The sequence below is a fragment of the Octopus sinensis genome, linkage group LG16 (genome assembly GCF_006345805.1).
Source record: "Octopus sinensis linkage group LG16, ASM634580v1, whole genome shotgun sequence".
In the NCBI taxonomy this organism is placed as follows: domain Eukaryota; kingdom Metazoa; phylum Mollusca; class Cephalopoda; order Octopoda; family Octopodidae; genus Octopus; species Octopus sinensis.
Window position 1 is genome coordinate 17,020,719 of NC_043012.1, and position 22,500 is coordinate 17,043,218.

General features: G+C 38.2%; 1 protein-coding gene across 3 annotated transcripts in view; it reads left to right on the forward strand.

Moving 5' to 3' along the window:
• Window positions 1–22,500, forward strand: part of LOC115220350 (leucine-rich repeat serine/threonine-protein kinase 1-like) — a 235,349-nt gene that overhangs the window by 207,061 nt on the left and 5,788 nt on the right. Inside the window, exons 34-35 of one of the 3 annotated variants that reach the window (XM_036509926.1) lie at window positions 10,537–10,667; window positions 11,003–11,065. In XM_036509926.1, the coding sequence (XP_036365819.1) occupies window positions 10,537–10,667; window positions 11,003–11,050 (179 nt within the window). In that variant the 3' untranslated portion in view covers window positions 11,051–11,065. Of the gene's footprint in view, window positions 1–10,536; window positions 10,668–11,002; window positions 11,066–22,500 lie in introns of those variants that run through there. The other 2 variants (XM_036509925.1, XM_029790458.2) reach the window with 2 other exon arrangements.

Genomic DNA, 22,500 nt, shown 5'->3' on the forward strand with positions numbered 1-22,500 from the left:
TGACTTGTGCCCTCCCCCAAATTTCAGGCCTTGTGCCTATAGCAGAAAGGATTATTGTTATTATCATTATTATTATTATTATTATTATTATTATTATTATTATTATTATTAAATAAATAACAATAATGATAATGTAAGTGGCCAGCAATCATCAGTTTCAATAAAAGAGCAAATCCATCATCATCATCATTGTTTAACATCCGTTTTCCATGCTGGCATGGGTTGGACAGCTTGACTGGGGTCTGGGAAGCCAAGAAGCTGCACCAGGCTCCAGTCTGATCTGGCAGTGTTTCTACAGCTGGATGCCCTTCCTAACATGAACCACTCCGAGAGCGTAGTGGGTGCTTTTTATGTGCCACCGGCCTGGCAACAACCACGATTGGTTGGTGCTTTTTACATGCCACTAGCACGGAAGCCAGTCAAGCTGGCATCGACCACATTCAGACAGTGCTTTTTACGTGCCACCAGCACAGGCATCACAACTACAATTTCCATTTGATTTTGATGTACTTGACTCAGTAGCTCTCCTCAAGCATGGCATGTTGCCCTACAATCCAAGGTACTTCTGAGTTGGCTGGTTATGCGACACTGGTGTAGGTTACAGCTGTGGACTCACTTTATTTGCCAGGTCTTCTCAGTCACAGCATGTCTCCAGAGGTTTTGGTCTTTTGTCATTGCCTAGATTTTATAATTAATCAATTATTATAATTGAGGATACATGAGGCACTAGCATTGCTCTAAAAATACTCTAATAAGCCACCATTTCACTGAAAGTACAACAGGCCAATGAAAATCAAGGGAGGAGCAAAGAAATCAACTTACCATTGCGGCTGATAGTTGAAGATGAGGTTAGCGATATTCTTGTAACATGTGATTTTGAACTTTGCAGATGAGAAGAGAATCATCTCAAAGTTCGGAATCACATGATAGAGGAATATCTGTAACGTCATTTGCGTCTATCAACTGCAATGTTAATTTAATTTCTTTGGTTGTCCCTCAATTTTCGTTGGCCTGTTATACTGTCAGTGAAATGGTGGTTTATTAGAGTATGCTTCAACTCTTATTTATAGCAGTTTTAATGCCTCATGTACACTCAGTTATAATAATTAATTAATTATAACATTTATATATAAAATGAGACAAGGCCAAGGCTGTGTGGAGTTTTTTGGACATTTATAAAGAGAAAGTTAGTCTCTTTTTAAATGTTCTAAAAATTCCACACAGACTTGGCTTTGTTACCTCATTTTATTTAACAGATACATGCTCACACAAGACCCCCATTAGACTCCTCACTCGTATTATTATCGAACCGAGAGTTTAACTACGGTTCTTCGAAAGCACTTGCATAGACTTACCTGCCACCTTGGGTTTTCTGGATACCAATACCTCTCATATATATATATATATACTTTATTGAAAAGCAGCAGAAATATCACAAAAACTGTTACTCAGAGTTTCAATAAAGCATATTACTCTACCTCTGGTATTTGAGTACTCTTTTTTTCCATCTTGTTTCACATCTATGTGCTTACTCCAGTGTATATATAAGACAGGCTTCTTTCAGTTTCCATCTACCAAATCCACTCACAAGGCTTCGTTAGCTTGAGGCTATAGTGAAAGACACTTGGCCAAAGTGCCACTCAGCAGGACTGAACCTAGAACCATGTGGTTGGGAAGCAAGCTTCTTACCACGCAGTCTCGCCTGCACCTATACACATATATGATAAGTTTCGTTTAGTTTCTATCTACCAAGTCCATGAATATGGCTTCGGTTGGCCTATACCTGCTATCTTTACTTGATTCTATCATTAAACTGTGGCCATGCTGTAGCACTGCCTTGAAGGGTTTTAGTTGAACACATTGACCCCAGGACTTAGTTTGTTCTTTTTAGCCTAGTAGTTATTTTATTGGTCTCTTTTGCCAAACTGCTAAGTTACAGGGATGTATACACAATAACAGCGGTTGTCAAGCAGTGGTGGCAGACAAACACAGACACACACACACGTAATGGGCTTCTTTCAGTTTCTGCCTACCAAATCCGCTCACAAGGCTTTGATCGGCCCAAGGTTATGAAAGAAGACACTTGCCCAAGGTGCCATGGAATAGGACTGAACCCAGAACCATGTGGTTGGGAAGCAAGCTTCTTACCACACAGCCATGCTTGTACTATAGTAGAAGACACTCATCCAAGTTGCCATGCAGTGGGACTGAACCTGGAACCAAATCATTTGGAAGTAAGCTTCTTAACCACATAGCTGCCTGCACCTTCTATATATATATATATATGTTACATTATGTAAAAAACAGAAAATGGTCGAATGTAATGAAAAATGTGTGATGGACAACATATATCTAAAAAATATGATAAAAACCAACCAGGAAACGAGGAGAAAAAACTTGATAGAAAAGACGTAGAGAAGCAGAAGATCAACAGAACAACAGCTATAAAGTTATTATAAAGATATGAAAATGTCTGTTCTGTGATTCTGTGGATTGAACCATTTTTATTCCTCTAACTTTGCTTTTTACCACTATATATGTACGTACACACACGCATGCACACACACACATACATGTACACACACACACACTCTGAAAGTAAGCAAGGATACATACATATATATACACACATACACACACACACATATATACATACATATATATATATACACACATACACACACACACATATATATGTATATATACACATATACATATATATATATATATATATATATATATATATATATATATACACACACTCAAACATACACACAGAAATATATATATTATATGTACACACACACATGCACACACATATGTACTCGCATATATACATGCATATATATATATATTAATATAATATACACACAGATATACATACATATATGTAATATATATATACACATACACACACACATATATATATATGTACACACACACACACACACACACACACACATATATATGTATATGCACATATACATATATATATGTACACAAACACAGACACACACACACAATCTTTGAGCTGCAGGCAAGAAGCTCTGCATAAATGCTACGTCCTCCCCCCTGTCTCCCACCACTTCCTACATTATAAACTCCCTCCTCTCCCTCCTCCTCACCTCCCGCTTCTCCTCACTGCTATCTGTTGCTCATCAATACAACTGTCTTCTTTATTCCACTGTATTTACTTTAGCTAAATTTAGCTCCAGTCCAGCCAAGTCTCCATCTTAGCATCCATCGTCACTTATGTCTTCTTCTTGTCTGCTTTACTGTCTTATGTCTTCCACCTTCTGTTTTTGCTCCTTCCATCTAGATATTCCACCCCACCCCCCAGCCTCTCTCTCTCTTTCTCTCTATTAATCTCTCTCTCTCCTCTCTCTCTCTCTCTCTCTCACTCTCTCCCTTTTTGTGTGTACTTTTCGTTTATTCTGCTGCCTATCTATTTCTGGTTTACAGCTGCCTTCTTTCTCTCTGTTTCTCTCTCTCTTTCTTTCTTTATCTCTCTCCCTATCTCTCTCTCTCTCTCTCTCTCGCTCTCTTATTGTCTTCTGTCTTCTAATGTCTCTTTCTCTCTTTTTCTATGCTATCATCTATGTCATTTATGCACTTCTATCATCATCATAATCACCACCACCACCATCACACCATCACACTACCACCATCACACCACCAACCACCACCACCACCACCACATCATCATCTCCTCCACTACCACCACGACCAACACCACCACCACCATCACCACCACCACCACCACCCACCACCACCATCACCATCACCACCATCACCACCACCACCACCATCACCACCACAACCAGCACCACCATCACCACCACCATCACCACCACCATCACACCATCACCACCACCACTACCACCACCACCACCACCACCCACCACCACCACCCACCATCACTACCAACACTGTCATTGTCATAATCATAATTAACACCACCGCCACCACCGTCACCACCACCACCATCACCACCTCCACCACCACCACAACTATTTTCCTTTATTTTTTTATAAAAAAATTTTTTTGTTTCTGTCTTTTTTTTTTTTTCTTCTCTATTAGCAATGTTGGTTAGTATGTGGTGGTATGGAAATTAACTTTGTCCGAATGCCGCCATGAAAGACATGTTTCTGTTTGGCAGCCGTTGGAGCAGCTTCATCAGTCGTTCTGCTCGTTTCCTTGCTTCGGCAAACGTAACATGATTTTAGCAGAAAACCTACTCCATCTTATTAATTATTTTCTGATAGTCATTGAAGTCCGTTTGTTTAAAAGGTTTCTTCCCACTGGCAAAAGTGATACCTGACATGGCGAGTTGTCTTGCCAACCTAATATCTGAAACTTGTAAAGAAGCCAGCAGTTTGTGTTTATCTGATGTTGGCAGACAGATGGAGAGATTGATAGGGGCAGATAGGCAGATAGATAAATTGATATATTGGTAGATAAATGAAATGTTCGCGAGATAGATGGGGAGATGGCAGTTAGATACGTTAATAGATAGAGCCATAGATAGACATAGATAGCCATAGATAGACATAGATAGACAGAAAGATAGACATGTAGAAAATTAGAGAGGATTATAAATAGCTTGATGGACTGAGAGAGAAAAAGAGAGGTTATATAAAGGCAGTTGCTAGACTAATGGTTAACGAGATAGATATATAATATTCCTATTTATAATGGGTGCAGCTGTAGCTGTGTGGTTTAGAAGTTCATTTTGTAACCTTGTGGTTCTAGGTTCAATCCCACTGCATAACACCTCATATGATGTCTTTCATCATAGTCTTAAGCTGGCATGATACCTTGTGAGTGGAATTTGGTCTACAGAAAATTCATTTACATTGTTTACAATTGACGAGCATATGGCATAGTGGTTAAGAGCGTGGGCTACTAACCTCAAGATTCTGAGTTCGATTCCAGGCAGTGACCTGAATAATAATAATAATAATAATGATAATAATAATGATGATGATAACTTTGAAAAATACCTTCGGAAAGAGAATCCAGGTTCAAAATTTCTCCAAGACACCTGATGAAGGCTAGAAGGTATATCAGTCAAAACATTGTGGTAACAACAAACAAGATGAGGACAGATATCCGTCAAATGTAAATAATGTAAATAATTCATTATATACACATATATATATATATATATATATATATATATATATATATATATATATAAAGGGTAAAGACTCCCTTCAGTCACAACACTGACCATGGGATTGCACTTAGAACATTACCATCCACAGTACAAGTCCAGGCAAAGTTATTTATGGAAGACCAGTCGCCCATGCATACCAGCCTCCACTCTCCATGCCACCAGTGTTATCTAAGGGAAAGGTAATGTCTGATACAGCTCCGTACCAGTGATGTCACAACTCCTTTCTACAGCTGAGTGAACTGGAGCAACATGAAATAAAGCGTCTTGCTCAATAACACAACACGCAGTCCAGTCCAGGAATCGAACTCATGACCTCATGATTGTGAGTCTGATACTCTAACCACTGAGCCATGCGCCTTTACATATATACTTATATATATGTCATTATATTTTACTTGTGCCAATCATTGGCTGTCATTTCTCTGTCATCTCTTTTGCTAAGATACTAAGTTACAGAGATGTAAACAAACCAACACTGGTTGTCAAGCAATGGTAGGACACTCACACACACACACACACACACAGAGTTATACCCATACATACACCCCCGCACACTGGGATTCTTTCAGTTTCCATCTATCAAATCCACTCACAAGACTTTGGTCATCCTTGGGTTATAGTGGAAGACATTTGGCCAAGGCACCATGCTGTGGGACTGAACCCAGAACCATGTGGTTGAAATGTAAACTTCTTCCCACACAGCCATGTCTCTGCCTATTGATATATATATATATCTATATATATATAAAAGAGAGTTTCTGTCTGTTTGTCCCACAAAACATAATTGAGACACCATCTCATTTATAAGCCTGGATGTTTTGTCCACTTTCACACTTTAACTATGGCGATGGTAATGCTGATGATGGTGTGACCAGAGCTAAAGTGCCAAAATTTTCAAAGAATCAACACCTTTCAATCTCTCTCTCTCTTTCTCTCTTTATCTTTCTGTCTTTCTATTTGGCCGGAAATTGTCCGGTGGTGAGACTGGTCAGCATTCAAGACAATGATAACCACCACACCATACATATTTATTCATTTATGGTCTGTTCTGCACAATTAAACACAGTCAATCTCTTTCTCTCTCTCTCTCTTTCTCTCTCTCTCTCTTTCTCTCTCTAATGACTGCCACAAAATAATCAAAACATTCTGGGGTCAATATGTCCAGCTAAAAATCCTTCAAGACAGTGCCCCAGCATGGCTACAATCTAATGACTGAAGCAAGTAAAAGGTGAAAAGAAAGAAAAGATAAAAGAAAATTATAAGAGTGGGTATTTTGTCCACTTTCACCAGCAAAGCGGAACTCTAAAGAAATGGCACCACTATTATTTTATCTGTCTGTTACTCTCTCTCTCTCTCTAAAAACACACACATACATGCATGCGTGCACACACACACATACACACACACACTCACACACACATGTGTAACCATTCATGCTTCAGATATCCCTATTTTTCTAACTTCTCTGTTCAGATATAAATATACAGATTTCTTTCACATAATCAGAGACAATCTGACAGTGAAGCCATACACACACAGACACAAATTCACAGCGAAACGAAAATCATCAACGCACCAACAAAAACACAACCACACAATGACTTGCCCTGCATTCCTGTAATATAGCGTCGGAATTTCAGCAAAACCACTGACACCATTCAGCATTTGTAAATTCATTTCACTATTACTTATTCATATTCAAACATCATTTGTACTTTCGTTTCACTACAGCTTTCTGATATTCCTTATCAAAAACATTTCTTATTCCCTTAAGCTATTCTTCTATATAATATACCAGTGGAGGCACAATGGCCCAGTGGTTAGGGCAGTGGACTCGCGGTCATAGGATCGCGATTTCGATTCCCAGACCGGGCGTTGTGAGTGTTTATTGAGCGAAAACACCTAAAAGCTCCACGAGGCTCTGGCAGGGGATGGTGGTGATCCCTGCTGTACTCTTTCACCACAACTTTCTCTCACTCTTACTTCCTGTTTCTGTTGTACCTGTATTTCAAGGGGCTGGCCTTGTCACTCTCTGTGTCACGCTGAATATCCCCGAGAACTACGTTAAGGGTGCACATGTCTGTGGAGTGCTCAGCCACTTACACGTCAATTTCACGAGCAGGCTGTTCCGTTGATTCGGATCAACCGGAACCCTCATCGTCGTAACCGACGGAGTGCTTCCATCCATATAATATACCTATTTTCCTTGCATTACTGTAACATGGTGTCCGAATTTCATTTCACTATAACTTACTGATATTTATTATCAAAAAAAGTCTCATAAAGAAAAAGACTATGACACCAAACAAATGCACGACATGCATCAGAAAACGTCGATGAGACATGCGCATGGCTTGCAGATCAGCAACAAAGAAAGGAAGCTCAGCATGCATCTGAAGCTGAACATCAACAAAATGCATGATTTGCAGGCGGCAAACAAAGAATGGCAGGTTTGACCTGCAGCAGAAAATGAAGACGAAAGACATGCATGACTTGCAGCTGATTGTCTTTGAAAAGCATCACGTCGTATGCAAGAAACATCACAAGAAACTGCAAGCAGACAGCCAACCAATAGCCAACGAAGAATGATATTGATCTTTCATCTACTTCGATTATTACATAGTTTTCTCTTCTAAAAATGCACACATACAGGAGGAGTAAATTATATACTCTTTACTCTTTTACTCTTTTACTTGTTTCAGTCATTTGACTGCGGCCATGCTGGGGCACCGCCTTTAGTTGAGCAGATCGACCCCGGGACTTATTCTTTGTAAGCCCAGTACTTATTCTATCGGTCTCTTTTTTGTCGAACCGCTAAGTGACGGGGACATAAACACACCAGCATCGGTTGTCAAGCAATGCTAGAGGGACAAACACAGACACACAAACATATACACACACATACATACATATATATGTATATATATATATATATATATATATATATATATATATATATATATATATACACACACATATATACGACAGGCTTCTTTCAGTTTCCGTCTACCAAATCCACTCACAAGGCTTTGGTCGGCCCGAGGCTATAGCAGAAGACACTTGCCCAAGATGCCACACAGTGGGACTGAACCCAGAACCATGTGGTTGGTTAGCAAGCTACTTACCACACAGCTACATTCAATGTGGCTCCAGATAAACTGTAAAAGCAATTACCTGATCAACAACAGGTTTTACTGCTAGTATATATATGTATATATATATTTATATATATATATATATATATATATATATATATATGTAACTGGCACTTGATTGGTTATGACTATGAGGGTTTAAATGGATCTCTGATCAATGGAACAGCTTGCTTGTGGAATTAACGTGCAAGTGGCTGAGCAATCCACAGACACGTGTATCATTAATGTTGTTTTCAGGTAGATTCAGCATGACACAAAGTGTGACAAGGCTGCCCCTTTGAAATACAGGTACTACTCTTTTCTTGTCAGCTGAGTGAACTGGGGCAACGTGAAATAAAGTGTCCTGCTCAAGGACATGCTGGGAATTGAACTCATGACTTTATGATCGTGAGCCGAATACCCTAACCACTAATCCACACGCATATATATATATAGGTGCAGGAGTAGCTGTGTGGTAAGAAACTTGGCTCCGGGTTCAGTTCCACTGCATGGCACCTTGGGCAGGTGTCTTCTTATTATAGCCTCAGGCTGACCAAAGCCTTGTGAGTGGATTATGTAGACGGAAACTGAAAGAAGCCTGTCATATATATATATATATGTATATATTTGTGTGTCTGTGTTTGTCCCCCTGCCATCGCTTGACAACTGATGTTGGTGTGTTTATGTTTATGTAACTTAGTGGTTTGGCAAAAGAGACCGATAGAATAAGTACAAGGTTTACAAAGAATAAGTCCTGGGTTGCAGTCAAATGACTGAAACAAATAAAAGAGTAAATGAATAAACAAATATATATATATATATATACTTGTCTCAGTCATTTTGCCGGGGCACCGATTAAAATTTTTAGTTGAATGAACTGATCCCAGGGCTTATTTTTTTAAGCTTGATACTCCGTTGCTCTCTTTTACTCTCTTTTAAGTTATGGGGATGCAAACACACCAACACCGGTTGTCAAGCAGTGATGGTGTGAGCAAACAGGCATAAAGACATACACACACACATTTATGGCTGGCCGGCGACAGATTTTTCTGCAAAATGTGGGTAGTTTATCCTGTGTGTACAATATAATTAGCATTATCCTGCATTTGAGAATAAAATTATTTCCATATATATATACATAAATATATATATATATATTATATGGAGGCGCAATGGCCCAGTGGTTAGGGCAGCGGACTCGCGGTCGTAGGATCGCGGTTTCGATTCCCAGACCGGGCGTTGTGAGTGTTTATTGAGCGAAAACACCTAAAGCTCCACGAGGCTCCGGCAGGGATGGTGGTGATCCCTACTGTACTCTTTCACCACAACTTTCTCTCACTCTTACTTCCTGTTTCTGTTGTACCTGTATTTCAAAGGGCCGGCCTTGTCATTCTCTGTGTCATGCTGAATATCCCCAAGAACTGCCTTAAAGGTACACGTGTCTGTGGAGTGCTCAGCCACTTGCACGTTAATTTCATGAGCAGGCTGTTCCGTTGATCGGATCAACCGGAACCCTTGTCGTCATAACCGACGGAGTGCTTCCAATATATATATATATATATATATACACACACACATACATATATATATATACACACACACATACATATATATATGATGGGCTTCTTTCAGTTTCTGTCTATCAAATCATATCCATTCAGAAGGCTTTTATCAGTCTGAGACTATAGTAGAAGACACTTGTCCAAGGTGCCACGCATTGGGACTGAACCTGGAACCATGTAATTGGGAAGCAAGCTCCTTATCACGCAACCACACTTGTGACTAAATGATACGCTAACATATTATATGATTTAAGAAGTAAAGATCATAAGTATGAAGTAAAGATTATAAGTATGTAGACAGACAGATGAGATGAATAGCCGCTTATAATGGTAGAAAAGCATTATATATGACATTTTAGAATTTCAATTCTATCAGCAAAACATCAAATCAGGAGAGTACAGTTGGTGGTAGTAGTATGGATGGTGGTGTTAGTGGTGCACTTTTCCTGTTGGTTGAGCATTCTAAAATGATAGATTTCTTTGCAGTTTTATTCCTTTCAGTTTCACCCTTCAAACTGCATATTTTTTTTTTTAATTTAGAAAGATTTTTTTAATCCTGCAAAAATATTTTTAAAAATTTGTAAATGTGGTTTTTTTAAAAATTATTTTTTGTTTTGTTTTTTAAAAGGCTTATTTTATCTTATTTTATTATTTAATTTAGGTTCTACTGTTGTGAGGTGGAATGTTCACACTCATCTTCAAGAATCAACACTTGACTGTGAGTCTGCAGTTGCGGATATTAAGAGACCAAAAAGTGAGTGTTTTCAGTTTTATAGTGATGTTGTTGTTTATAATAATAATAATAATGAAATTATTGTATACAGTGCTCAGGTGCACCACAACTTGTCAGAAAGTGCATATAAAGTACATGCAGTAGTGTAGAAATGTCTGGAAAGTGAACATACTTGTGTGTGTATCAAGTGTAGTGTTGGCGAATCTCAGGAAGCATGGAAGTTTTGAAGGATGCAGTGCTCCGACAACTAACAACCAATGCCGGCAGTTTGTTCCACGCTTCAGCAACTCTCAGCGTGAAAAAATGTTTCCTGAAGTCATGGAAGCTGTGCTGTTTTCTTACTTTGTAAATATGTCCACGGGTGTTAGATGGGTGGAGTTTGAAGAGGTGCTCAGTATCCTTACTCTCTCTGAATGGCAAATACTGCAAGCTAGGGAACTGACAATGTTAATTGATATCCTTTATCTTTTACTTGGGTCAGTCATTGGGCTATGGCCATGCTGGGGCACGCCATTGAAGGATTTTTAGTCAAACAAATTGACTTCAGTTTTTCTGTTTCTTTTAAGTTTTGCATTTAAAGTATCAGTCTCATTTGCTAAATCACTAAGTTACAGAGATATAAATGAACCAATACTGGTTGTCAGCTGCAGAGGGGGGTAACAAACACTGACAGACTGACACATACACATGCACACACATCTACAGACACAGACACACGCACGGGAAGCCTCTTCCAGTTTCTGTCTACCAAATCTACACACAAGGCTTTGGTTGGCTCAGGACTATTGTAGAAGATACTTGCCCAAGGTGCCATGCCTGTTGTATATATCCCTAGGCTGACCCCTAAATGAATTAATCTATGATCAAAATCTTTCTGACTTTATTCAGTTCAGTTTCTTGTTTTTTTAGATTACATTATCCAAAGTGTCCTTCAGTTTTTAAGTCAGTAGAATGTAATTTGAGGAAAATATGGTTGCTAGTTCTAGCAGTTTGAATATCCATACAGGAGCTCCCTCACTTGCTGTGTGTTTTAAATTTCTTCGCTATTGCAAATATTGGTTGCTGCTTGTTGAAAGTTAACCCTTTTGAGACCATATTTCAAATGAAACAGGCTGCCTACATGTTTCAATTAATTTTTGAAAATAATCAGGAATTTGGAGCATGAACCAGAATGGGATTTAGCTGAAGTAACTCATTTTGCCATTATTAAGCTGGTGTTAATATTGAAGGATTTTAATTTAAGTATGAACACTTTGGAAAGGCAGTTTCATTTCAGGGAACCTGAGGCGGGTCTCTGGCGGGTTGGTATTGAAAGAGTTTTTTAATCAATGAAGGCAGAACTTCGACAGATTCTATAAATGAGTTGAGTGTCATCGTGGGCTTTGTCTAAATTTGATTTTAAGATGCAGTTTAGCCAAGTCAGTTGTTTTTTTTATGAATGGAAAATTACAAAGGGTTGTTTAAAATGCTGTTACGCTATACTGCTTGCAGTTGTTTATATGTTATATTAAAGTGATTTGGAAGAGTTTTTACTGTTATATTCAGCAAGTGGAATGACCATATAGAAGCTCCCATGTTATAATTATAGTGACTATGAATGGAAAAGAAGGATATATATATATATATATATATATATATATATATTAATAATAAAATAAAACATGTGCATATATATAAACATATATGTACGTACCTACCTCTACATGTACATATACACGCATATATGAGTACAGGACACCAAAAGGACGTCGAACACAATGAGAAATGAAAACATAGACACAAACCAAAGGAACTGGACATTTATTTAAAAACAGCAAAAAAATAGAGTACAGGACAATTAACACAAAGAAAAAAAACCCTTCTTCAGTCGCTAAAGGTTTCATCTACTCTAAGTTTCGAAGGATAAAAGCATATATATATATATATATATATATATATATATATATATATATATATATATATATAGAGAGAGAGAGAGAGAGAGAGATAGGGAGAAGCTGTATCCATGCAGTTCTTAATCTAAAGTCTGTCCCAGTTATTATTAATTTTCATGTTGTTTCACTAAGAGGTCAGGCATGATTGAACAGAGCTATGATCAAAGGCAGTCCAGTTAGTTTTTTTCTTCTTTTTCCTATATGCAAGAGACCTAGGGCTGTATTATCCAGTGTGCCATTTTCTAAAACAACAGGTAGAAGATCAAGGGAGATTTGACTGCTATTTCTAGCAAGCTTATTGATCATGTAACAGATGCTTCCCATTGGGTCTCAATGTTGCTTTTAGTTGCATCATGTGATGCAAAAAAAAAACAACAACAAGAAAACAAACAAACAAAAATAAGTAGACTAAATTTGATTTGTAAATCCATGCTTTATCCATTCCCCTTTCAGCTTGGCTAAATCGTTAACACGCTGGGCAAAATGCTTAGCGATATTTCGTCTGCCGCTATGTTCTGAGTTCAAATTCCGCCGAAGTCGACTTTGCCTTTCATCCTTTCGGGGTCGATAAATTAAGTACCATTTACGCACTGGGGTCGATATAATCGACTTAATCCGTTTGTCTGTCCTGGTTTGTCCTCTCTGTGTTTAGCCCCTTGTGGGTAGTAAAGAAATAGGTATTTCATCTGTCCTTATATTCTGAGTTCAAATTCCACTGAGGTTGACGTTACCTTTCATTCTTTCAGGGTCGATAAATTAAGTACCAGTTGGATACTGGAGTTGATATAATCGACTCCTTCCTCCCCCCAAATTTCAGGCTCTGTGTCTATAAAAGAAAGGATTATATAAACATTGCTAAAGGCGGCAAGCTGGCAGAAAGCAGATGGTTGCAAAGTGAGTTTCTTAACCCCACAGTCATGCCTGCATCTGTTTCAAATCTACCCACGCCCACCTCTCCTGACTAATATTCTCACCAACGAGAAAAAAAATTGCATTTTTATGTAGACATAGTTACATGCATATGAATATATCTCCATTACACTATTGGCTGCTGTTTCTAGTTGATCACATGACCATAAAAAGGGGCTTCCCTCACTGACTCAGAGGTGGAGTGGGAATAGGTGGGGAAGTATAAAATGGTGTGTGTGGTGGGTTTTGTATGATGGATGAGTAGAGGTTTAGTGTAAATGGATTATCTAAATACCACAAGGAATAGTTTTGCATATCTTTGTTGTTGGATCTGAAATGTTAATTATGATAATAAATGTGTAGATTTTAATTGAAGTTTCTATACTGAAGAATGTTGATTAAATTTATGTTGTTGATGCTTAGCATGAGATCAGATCTGGTTGAACAGAACTATGGTCAAAGACATTCCATCCATAGCCAACCAGTCTTTTTAGATATAGTTTATATCTCTACTATTGTTTTAACCATTTTCTACAATGGTGAAAGTAGTGTTATTTGAGGAAAATTTAACTGCTATCTTCAGCAGTTCACATTAGCCTATAGCAGTTCTCAATCATTTTTAATTTATGAATCCCTTTGCTTACTATTTTATTCTGGTGGAACCCCAAAGCCATTTCATCATCATCATCATCATCATCATCCAGTGTTTTAAATCCAGGTTTTGTCCCCATTAACAAGGTTGGCCAGATCTACCTCAATGCCATAGCAACCGAGATAGGCAGGTGCAGCCCACCCCAACCTTTGGGCTGGCAGGCTGGAGCCCATTCTCCTTTGCTATCATGAGGCTTTTTTGGAGCTGGATTTTCTACGGGGAGCATGCCCTTGCTTACCCCCAACCTCAGTTTCTAGACATGAGTGGTCCCTAGATCAATGCCTCTACCACAATTTTTAAGAAATGTAGTAGAAAACTAGCTCAGGAAGGCAGGGACACTACTCCCTGCGACCCCTTTTTGGAGCCCCATTACCCATTTTGATATTTAAAAACTAATTTTATAGAAATTACTTTAAAAATTCGCATTTTGTTTTTCACACATTCCCTGTGTAAAATGTTAAATAAATAAACCTAACTGGTCCTTGCAACAAATACATCTAACACAAAATTTTATCACAGACCCTTAAGATACTACCACAAACCCAATGTACTATTTTTCTTGTGTAGACCCCCCCCGCCCCCAAATCTTATATGGACCTGAAGGGGTAGGGGTCATACAGATCTTGGTTGAGAACCATTACTGTAGAGGTTCTCCTTAGAAGTCATGGTCGTGGTAAGGAATGAGATGACTGTATGGCATTGACGCATTTCTCAAGAATATTATTGGTGCAAGTGATGAGTGATGCAACTGGTTTCAACTTGGAATAGAACTTTGCTTCCAGACACTTTTGACTGAATGTTTCTTGCAGTGCTTGATGTTTAGAATGCTCCTTCTTTAATAGGGGCACAGGCGTGGCTGTGTGGTAAGAAGTTTGTTTCCCAGTCACATAGTTTCGGGTTCGGTCCCACTGCATGACACCTTGGGAAAGTGTCTTCTACCATAGCCAAGGGCTGACCAAAGCTTTGTGAGTGGATTTAGTAGACGGAAACTGAAAGAAACCTGTCGTATATGTATTTATTTATGTGTGTTTGTATTTCTTTGTGTTAACATTGTGTGATGGTTGTAAATGAGTGTCTTTGTCAAACAAGCAGTGTCATTCATTTGCAGTCTTCTTTAAAAACATGTCTGGCTGTGGAGAAATATCCCCTTGCTTGAAAACAGGTGTTAGCAACAGCGAAGGCACCTGGCCATAGAAAATCTGCCTCAATAAAATCCGTCTGACCCATACATGCATGGAAAAACGATTGCTAAAACAATGACGATACGTGTATGTGTGTGTGTATGTATGCATGTATGTATGTATGTATGTATATATATATATACATATATATATATATATATATATATATATATACATATATGTGTGTGTGCTTATCTCTGTGTTTTCACATTGGTTGGCATTAGGAAGGGCATCCAGCCGTAGAAACCTTGCCAGATCATACTGGGCCTGGTGCAGCCTTCTGGCTTCCCAGACCCCAGTTGAATCGTCCAGCCCATGCTAGCATGGACAGAGGACGCTAAACGATGATGATGATGATGATGATGATGATACTATTTGGGCAACAGTAACGTTTATTTCTGTCCTGCATAAATCTTATGCTCCACAGTTCTGGAACAATCAAGGAGGCTGATCCCGATAACGAGCATTCAGCTGTAGAACACTGCCTATAGGGGTTTGCTCCAACCCACACCAGAAAGGAAACAACATATGTGGGGAAGATTAGCTGTTATTTCTAGCTTTTTATATGACTATGTTGAAGCTGTCTCATTGGCTTACCCATATCAGAAAGGAAACAGCAGATGTAAAAACACATTATCTAATATACCCTTCCCATTATTTTTAAAGACAATTGGAAATGATATAGAGAAGATTAGCTGCTATTTCTAGCCTTTAATATGATTATGTTGAGGCTGTCTCATTGGCTTGCCTGTACCAGAAAGGAAACAGCAGGTGTAAAAGTGGGGATGATGTCAAGGGCTACATCATCTAATATGTCCTTCCTTTTTCTTTTTAAGATAGTTGGGAATGATATGGGGTGTGGGGGAGATTAGCTGCTATTTCTAGTCTTTAATATGACTTATGAGGCTGTCTCATTGGTTTGCCGGGAGGTTGAGGTTTTTTTTTTTCTGAAAAGTGCTTGACAGCTTTTGACATGACAATTTTGAATATTTCCTGTGGACAAGACACATCAGCAGGGAAGATGCAGAGAGATTACAGTTTAAACACTCGTTGACACATTTGATGTGTTGCTTAGTTTCTCCATTATTTATTCTGGTGGGGGTGGGTGGGAGATGGAGGAGGGGGGGAGCCAGACAAACAAAAAAAAATCAAAAGACAAAAAAAAAACACATAATAAATATTCTATAGTGTGTCTGGGTTTTATATTACTCTCTCTCTCTCTCTTTTACTTGTTTCAGTCATTTGACTGCGGCCATGCTGGAGCACCGCCTTTTAGTCGAGCAAATCGACCCCGGGACTTATTCTTTGTAAGCCCAGTACTTATTCTATCGGTCTCTTTTGCCGAACCGCTAAGTGACGGGTACGTAAACACACCAGCATCGGTTGTCAAGCAATGCTAGGGGAACAAACACAGACACACAAACATATACACACACATACATATATATATATACATATATACGACAGGCTTCTTTCAGTTTCCGTCTACCAAATCCACTCACAAGGCATTGGTCGGCCTGGGGCTATAGCAGAAGACACTTGCCCAAGATGCCACGCAGTGGGACTGAACCCGGAACCATGTGGTTGGTTAGCAAGCTACACATATCTCTTTTTTGTTTATTGTTTTTTTACTTCTTTTAGTTGTTGGACTGCGACCATGCTGGAGCACCACCTCGAAGGGTTTTAGTCGGGCAAATTGAGTTAATTTTTTAAATTTTGGTATTTTTTTCTGTTGGTTCTTTTTTTTGGCAAACTTCCAAGTTATGGAGATGTAAACAAACTAACACCGGTTGTTGACTGGAGTGGGGGGGAACGAACATAGGCACAAAGATGCACACCTACACACATACACACACATACATAGTCATACACACACACACACACAAGTATTTGCATGTGTCTACACATATATTTTCTATTTTTTACTTATTTCAATCATTGTGCTGTGCCCATGCTGGAGCACAACCTTCAAGGGTTTAGTCAAACAAATCAACTCCAGTACTTATATTATAAGCCTGGTACTTGTTCTATCAGTATCTTTTGCTGAACTGCTAAGTTACAGGGATGTAAACGTGGAAACACAGGTTGTCAAGGAGTGGTGGGGTGTCAAACAAAAAGACAAACACTCACATATATATATATGTTTCGCGACCGTTGCCAGCACCGCCCCGTTTCGTGTCCGTTGCCAGCCTCGCCTGGCCCTCGTGCCGGTGGCACATAAAAAGCACCATCCGTTTGTGGCCGTTTGCCAGCTCTGTCTGGCACCAGTGCGGGTGGCACGTAAAAAGCACCCACTACACTCACGGAGTGGTTGGCGTTAGGAAGGGCATCCAGCCGTAGAAACACTGCCAGATTTGACTGGGCCTGATGAAGCCTTCTGGCTTCACAGACCCCAGTTGAACCGTCCAACCCATGCTAGCATGGAAAGCGGACGCTAAATGATGATGATGATGATACGTATATATATGGATATATTTATTTCTTTACTACCCACGGGGGGCTAAACACAGAGGGAACAAACAAGGACAGACAAACGAATTAAGTCGATTACATCGACCCCAGTGTGTAACTGGTACTTAATTTATCGACCCCGTAAGGATGAAGGGCAAAGTCGACCTCAGCGGAATTTGAACCCAGAACGTAATGGCAGACGAAATATGGCTACACATTTCGCCTGGCGTGCTAATGTTTCTGCTAGCTCGCCACCTTTTGGATATATAATGGGTTTTCTTTCAGGTTCTGTCTACCAAACTCACTCACAAGGCTCTGGTCAACCTGGGGTATAGTTGAAGGGACTTACCCAAGGTTCCACATAGTGGGATTGAACCTGGATCCATGTGGTTGTGAAACAAACTTCTGACCCCACAGCCATGTCTGTACCTCTCTCTCTCTCTCTTTCCAGGTCGCATTTATTATTATAGATAGTATCATCCCCTGATACTGTGTGGGCTGAGATCCCTGTTGACAGGCCCCTGTTATTAAATAAGGTTTTAATACTTGACCATCATCATCATCATCACCATCATCCTCCTCATCCATTGTCCATGCTGGCATGGGTTGGACAGTTTGACCAGGGCTGGCAAGCTGGAAGGCTTCACCAGATTCCAGTCTGATTTGGCATGGTTTCCTACAGCTGGATGCCCTTCCTAATGCCAACCACTCTGAGAGTGCCATTTGTGTGACACCGGGATATGCAAATTAGAAGCTTCAGTTTCCTGCAGCTGCTGAAATTGTCGAGTTTATAAACAGTTTGACTGCTTAGTTTAGTTTAGTTAATTTTTGGCTCAAAAAGCAAAAAGCAAGGCCATGTAGGGGGACATGGAGTTATGTACAGGGTGGTGTTTATGTAAAGAGTTCAGGCCACTTGTGGTCAAGGGAGACTTTGAACTGAACGGTCGTCGGCATCTTCACCATCTCGTCCGGCAGCTTATTCCACAGATCCGCAACCCGGACAGAGAAAGCCCCTCTCCTTCGATTGAGATGAAATCGTCGCAGATAGAGCTTTTCGGAATGACCCCGCAGCCGATGCTCTGGAGCAGGAGTGAAGAACAGCTCTTTCGAGAGGTTATTTCTCTAATGAGAACCCAATCAGATTTGAAAATCAATGAAGATTGTTCATCACTTTTTCAGTCTGTGGAGAAAAAGCTATATCAAACCTGTTTATAAATATACTATATAGGTCACACACACTCACTCACACACGCACACACACACACACACACACACACACACACATCTTATTTATTCATTTACTTGTTTCAGTCATTTGACTGCGGCCATGCTGGAGCACCGCCTTTAGCCAACCAAATCGATCCCAGGGCTTATTCTTTGTAAGCCTAGTAGTTATTCTATTGGACTTTTTTTGCTGAACCACTAAGTTACAAGGACGTAAACATACCAATATTGGTTGTCAAGTGATGGTGGGGAGGGGGCAAGCACAAACACACACACAAATGTATATACAAGGGTGAATCAAAAAGTAATACCATTTAATTTAGAACAGGTATAATTACCAACACAGGAACGTGTATCATACATGAAAATGAAGCTGGTCCTCTGTGGATCACATCCCTACTTTTCAACATAGTCACCATTTCTCTCAATAACAATGCTCCACCTTCAAATGAGAGCATGTATCCCTGCCCCGTAAAATTCTGTTGACTCTTCTTTAAGCCGCTTCTTCACTACAGTTTTCACTTCCTCATCACTGGAATAATGTTTGCCTCTCAGACCCTCTTTCATGGGGGCTGAAGAGATGATAGTCTGAGGTGCTAAATGTAATCCACTCATTCCCTCCCCACAAAAATTACTGCTCTGGTGGCAAAATTCAAAACCATTATTATTATTATTATCATCATCATCATCATTATTATTTTCTCTCTCAAATTCATTTTTATTTAATTTTCAAAAAGGAGTTGAAAAATATCAGAGAAGGAGAAAAGGTTATCATATTTCATTTCAAAGGTTGTGTGTATATGTGTGTGTGTGTGTGGAGGGAGTATTGTTCTTTTGGGTCTGTTTTTTTTCTGATTTTTATATATATATTTTTTTTTTAATGTTGAGAAGAAGAGGAAAAAATAAACACAAATAGTAAAAAAAGGAGAAAGCAAACTTGTATCCATTGAACAGTACTTCACTGCTTAGGACTGTAGGAATCCTTTTAAAAAGAATTTTTTTTTTTACTTCATAAATGAAATTGACAACAACAACAACAACAGCAACAAGAGAAATAATTTACAAACAATTCTATAAATTTTTAAATTTTCATTAAATTAAAATAATGGAAATTGTAATTCATAATAGAAATATTCCTCCTTTGGAAATTGAACTGAGAAAAACAAAAACAAACAATCAAACAAAACAAAACAAAACAAAAGAAGATAAATCAAGCAAAAAACAACAACAACAGCAGCAGCAACAACTACAACAAAAAAAAACATCCCCCTTGAAAAACTTGGAAAAGTAATTGGTTATTTCAGTTTTGATCATCCCTGAAGAGAAATGAGCTGCTAATGAACCTTATGTCCTTCACAAGGCCAGAGTGTATTTATTGTAAATAACAATAATAATAAAAATTCAATAATTCAGTAATTACCCCCCCCCCACACACACACACACACCTCCCCTGCCTTCTCCTTGTTTCACATTTGGAAAAAGAAAAATAGAGAAAATAAAAATTAATGCTATTTTCGAGGGTCACTCATGCATATTATACAGATTTTATAGCCCCACAAGAGAAAGAAAGAAAAAAAAAAGAAACCCCTAAAAATGCAAGGAAAAGGGTTTATAGGAATTGGTGAGAGGATTAAAGTAAAAAGGAAAATACAGAATAATCAAAAGATCATCCTAAGATGATGATGATAAATAAAGCAGAAAGACCATAATACTGTTTTTTATTTCTCTGTGTTCAGATCTCACTGGGATTAATTCTACATTTTTATCTGCATTGAGTTGATTAATAAAAAATAGGAAAAAATAAAATAATATAAAATAAAATATTGATGATGAAAATAAAACTTGCATACTAGTTGTTGTTGTTGGTGTTGCTGTTGTTCTCACTGTTGGTGACAGTATTGCTTTAGTTCTCCACGTCCAAGTCCACCTTGAGTTGAGTGAACAAACCTATGATCAAAGATATTTCAGCTTTGATTATCATTCAATTACAATCATCCAACATTGTTTTATTATTATTATATTATTATTATTATTATTATTATTATTATTATTATCATTATCATTATCATTATTATTATCATCATCATTATTATTATTATTATCATCATTATTATTATTATTATTATTATTATTATTATTTAGTAGTACTAGTAGTAGAGAGCAATTTGAGGGAGGTTTGGCAGCTATTTCGAGCTGCCCATATAGAGCCACCTTTATAGAATATTGAGGTTCACATAATTTATTTTAGCTGTATTTTTCAGGATCAAAGAAATGTTTTTTTTTTAAATGTCTTTATGTCTAATCAAAATAATCCATTAAATGTCCTAATTGCTATTATAAGTACGTATTGGACACTGACAAGAAGTGTAATATTCTTTTCACACATTAACACCTTAGACCATACACACACACACACACGCACGAGCTAATGAAGGGACCTGTAATGTGCTGGAATTAGCAGCCAAGTCTTCCACAGATCAAACCATTCTTGAAAATAGGAAAATAGGTTATGTTGGATAATGTGATCCTAGGTTCTATGCAAGTGGGGGAAAGAAATGGGATGGTTACAGCTGGAATGCATCCGATGATAGGTCTACTCAATCATTGTGGTCCTGGGAATAAACAACAACAACAGCAACAACAACAACAACATCTATTAGACTGATTGACTGAATGACAAAGATTAAGTGACCAACATGATGCTGTAATAACGGGTTCAGAAGTGAGCAGTTTCCTCTCATCTCTTCTACTGGTATTATAAAGGTCCCTGCCCTTCAGGACTTGTTACCTGCACCATATAGGCCCACTTAACCAACCAATTTCTGTCTCTGTTTCGCTCTTTGTCTCTCTCTTTCCCTTCTGTAACCCTCTTTATATTTCACTGCCTGGTCCTTCAGTATTTAGCTATGTAACTTTACTTTCTGAGTTCAAATCCCATCAAGGTTGATTTTATGTTTCATCTTTGTGGGAAGGAGAAAAGAAACTTATAATGTTAATTTGATTTACAAAACTACATATGTATGTATGTATTATACATGCATGCATACATATATATATATCTTTATTACCCACAAGAGGCTAAACATAGAGGGGACAAACAAGGACAAAGTATTAAGTCGATTATATCGACCCCAGTGCGTAACTGGTACTTTATTTATCGACCCCGAAAGGATGAAAGGCAAAGCCGACCTCGGCGGAATTTGAACTCAGAACATAACGGCAGACGAAATACGGCTACGCATTTTGCCGGCTGCTAACGTTTCTGCCAGCTTGCCTATATATATAATATAATATATATATATTTATAATATATATTATTATATATATATATTATATATATATGTATATATATGTTTTATGATTATATATATATGTATATATATTGTATAGATATATGTATAGAAGCATATATAGTATCTATATATATTATATAGTATATATATATGTATATATATATATGTATAATATATCTATATATATGTATATATATTATGTATATATATATATATATATATGTATATATATTATGATATATATATAT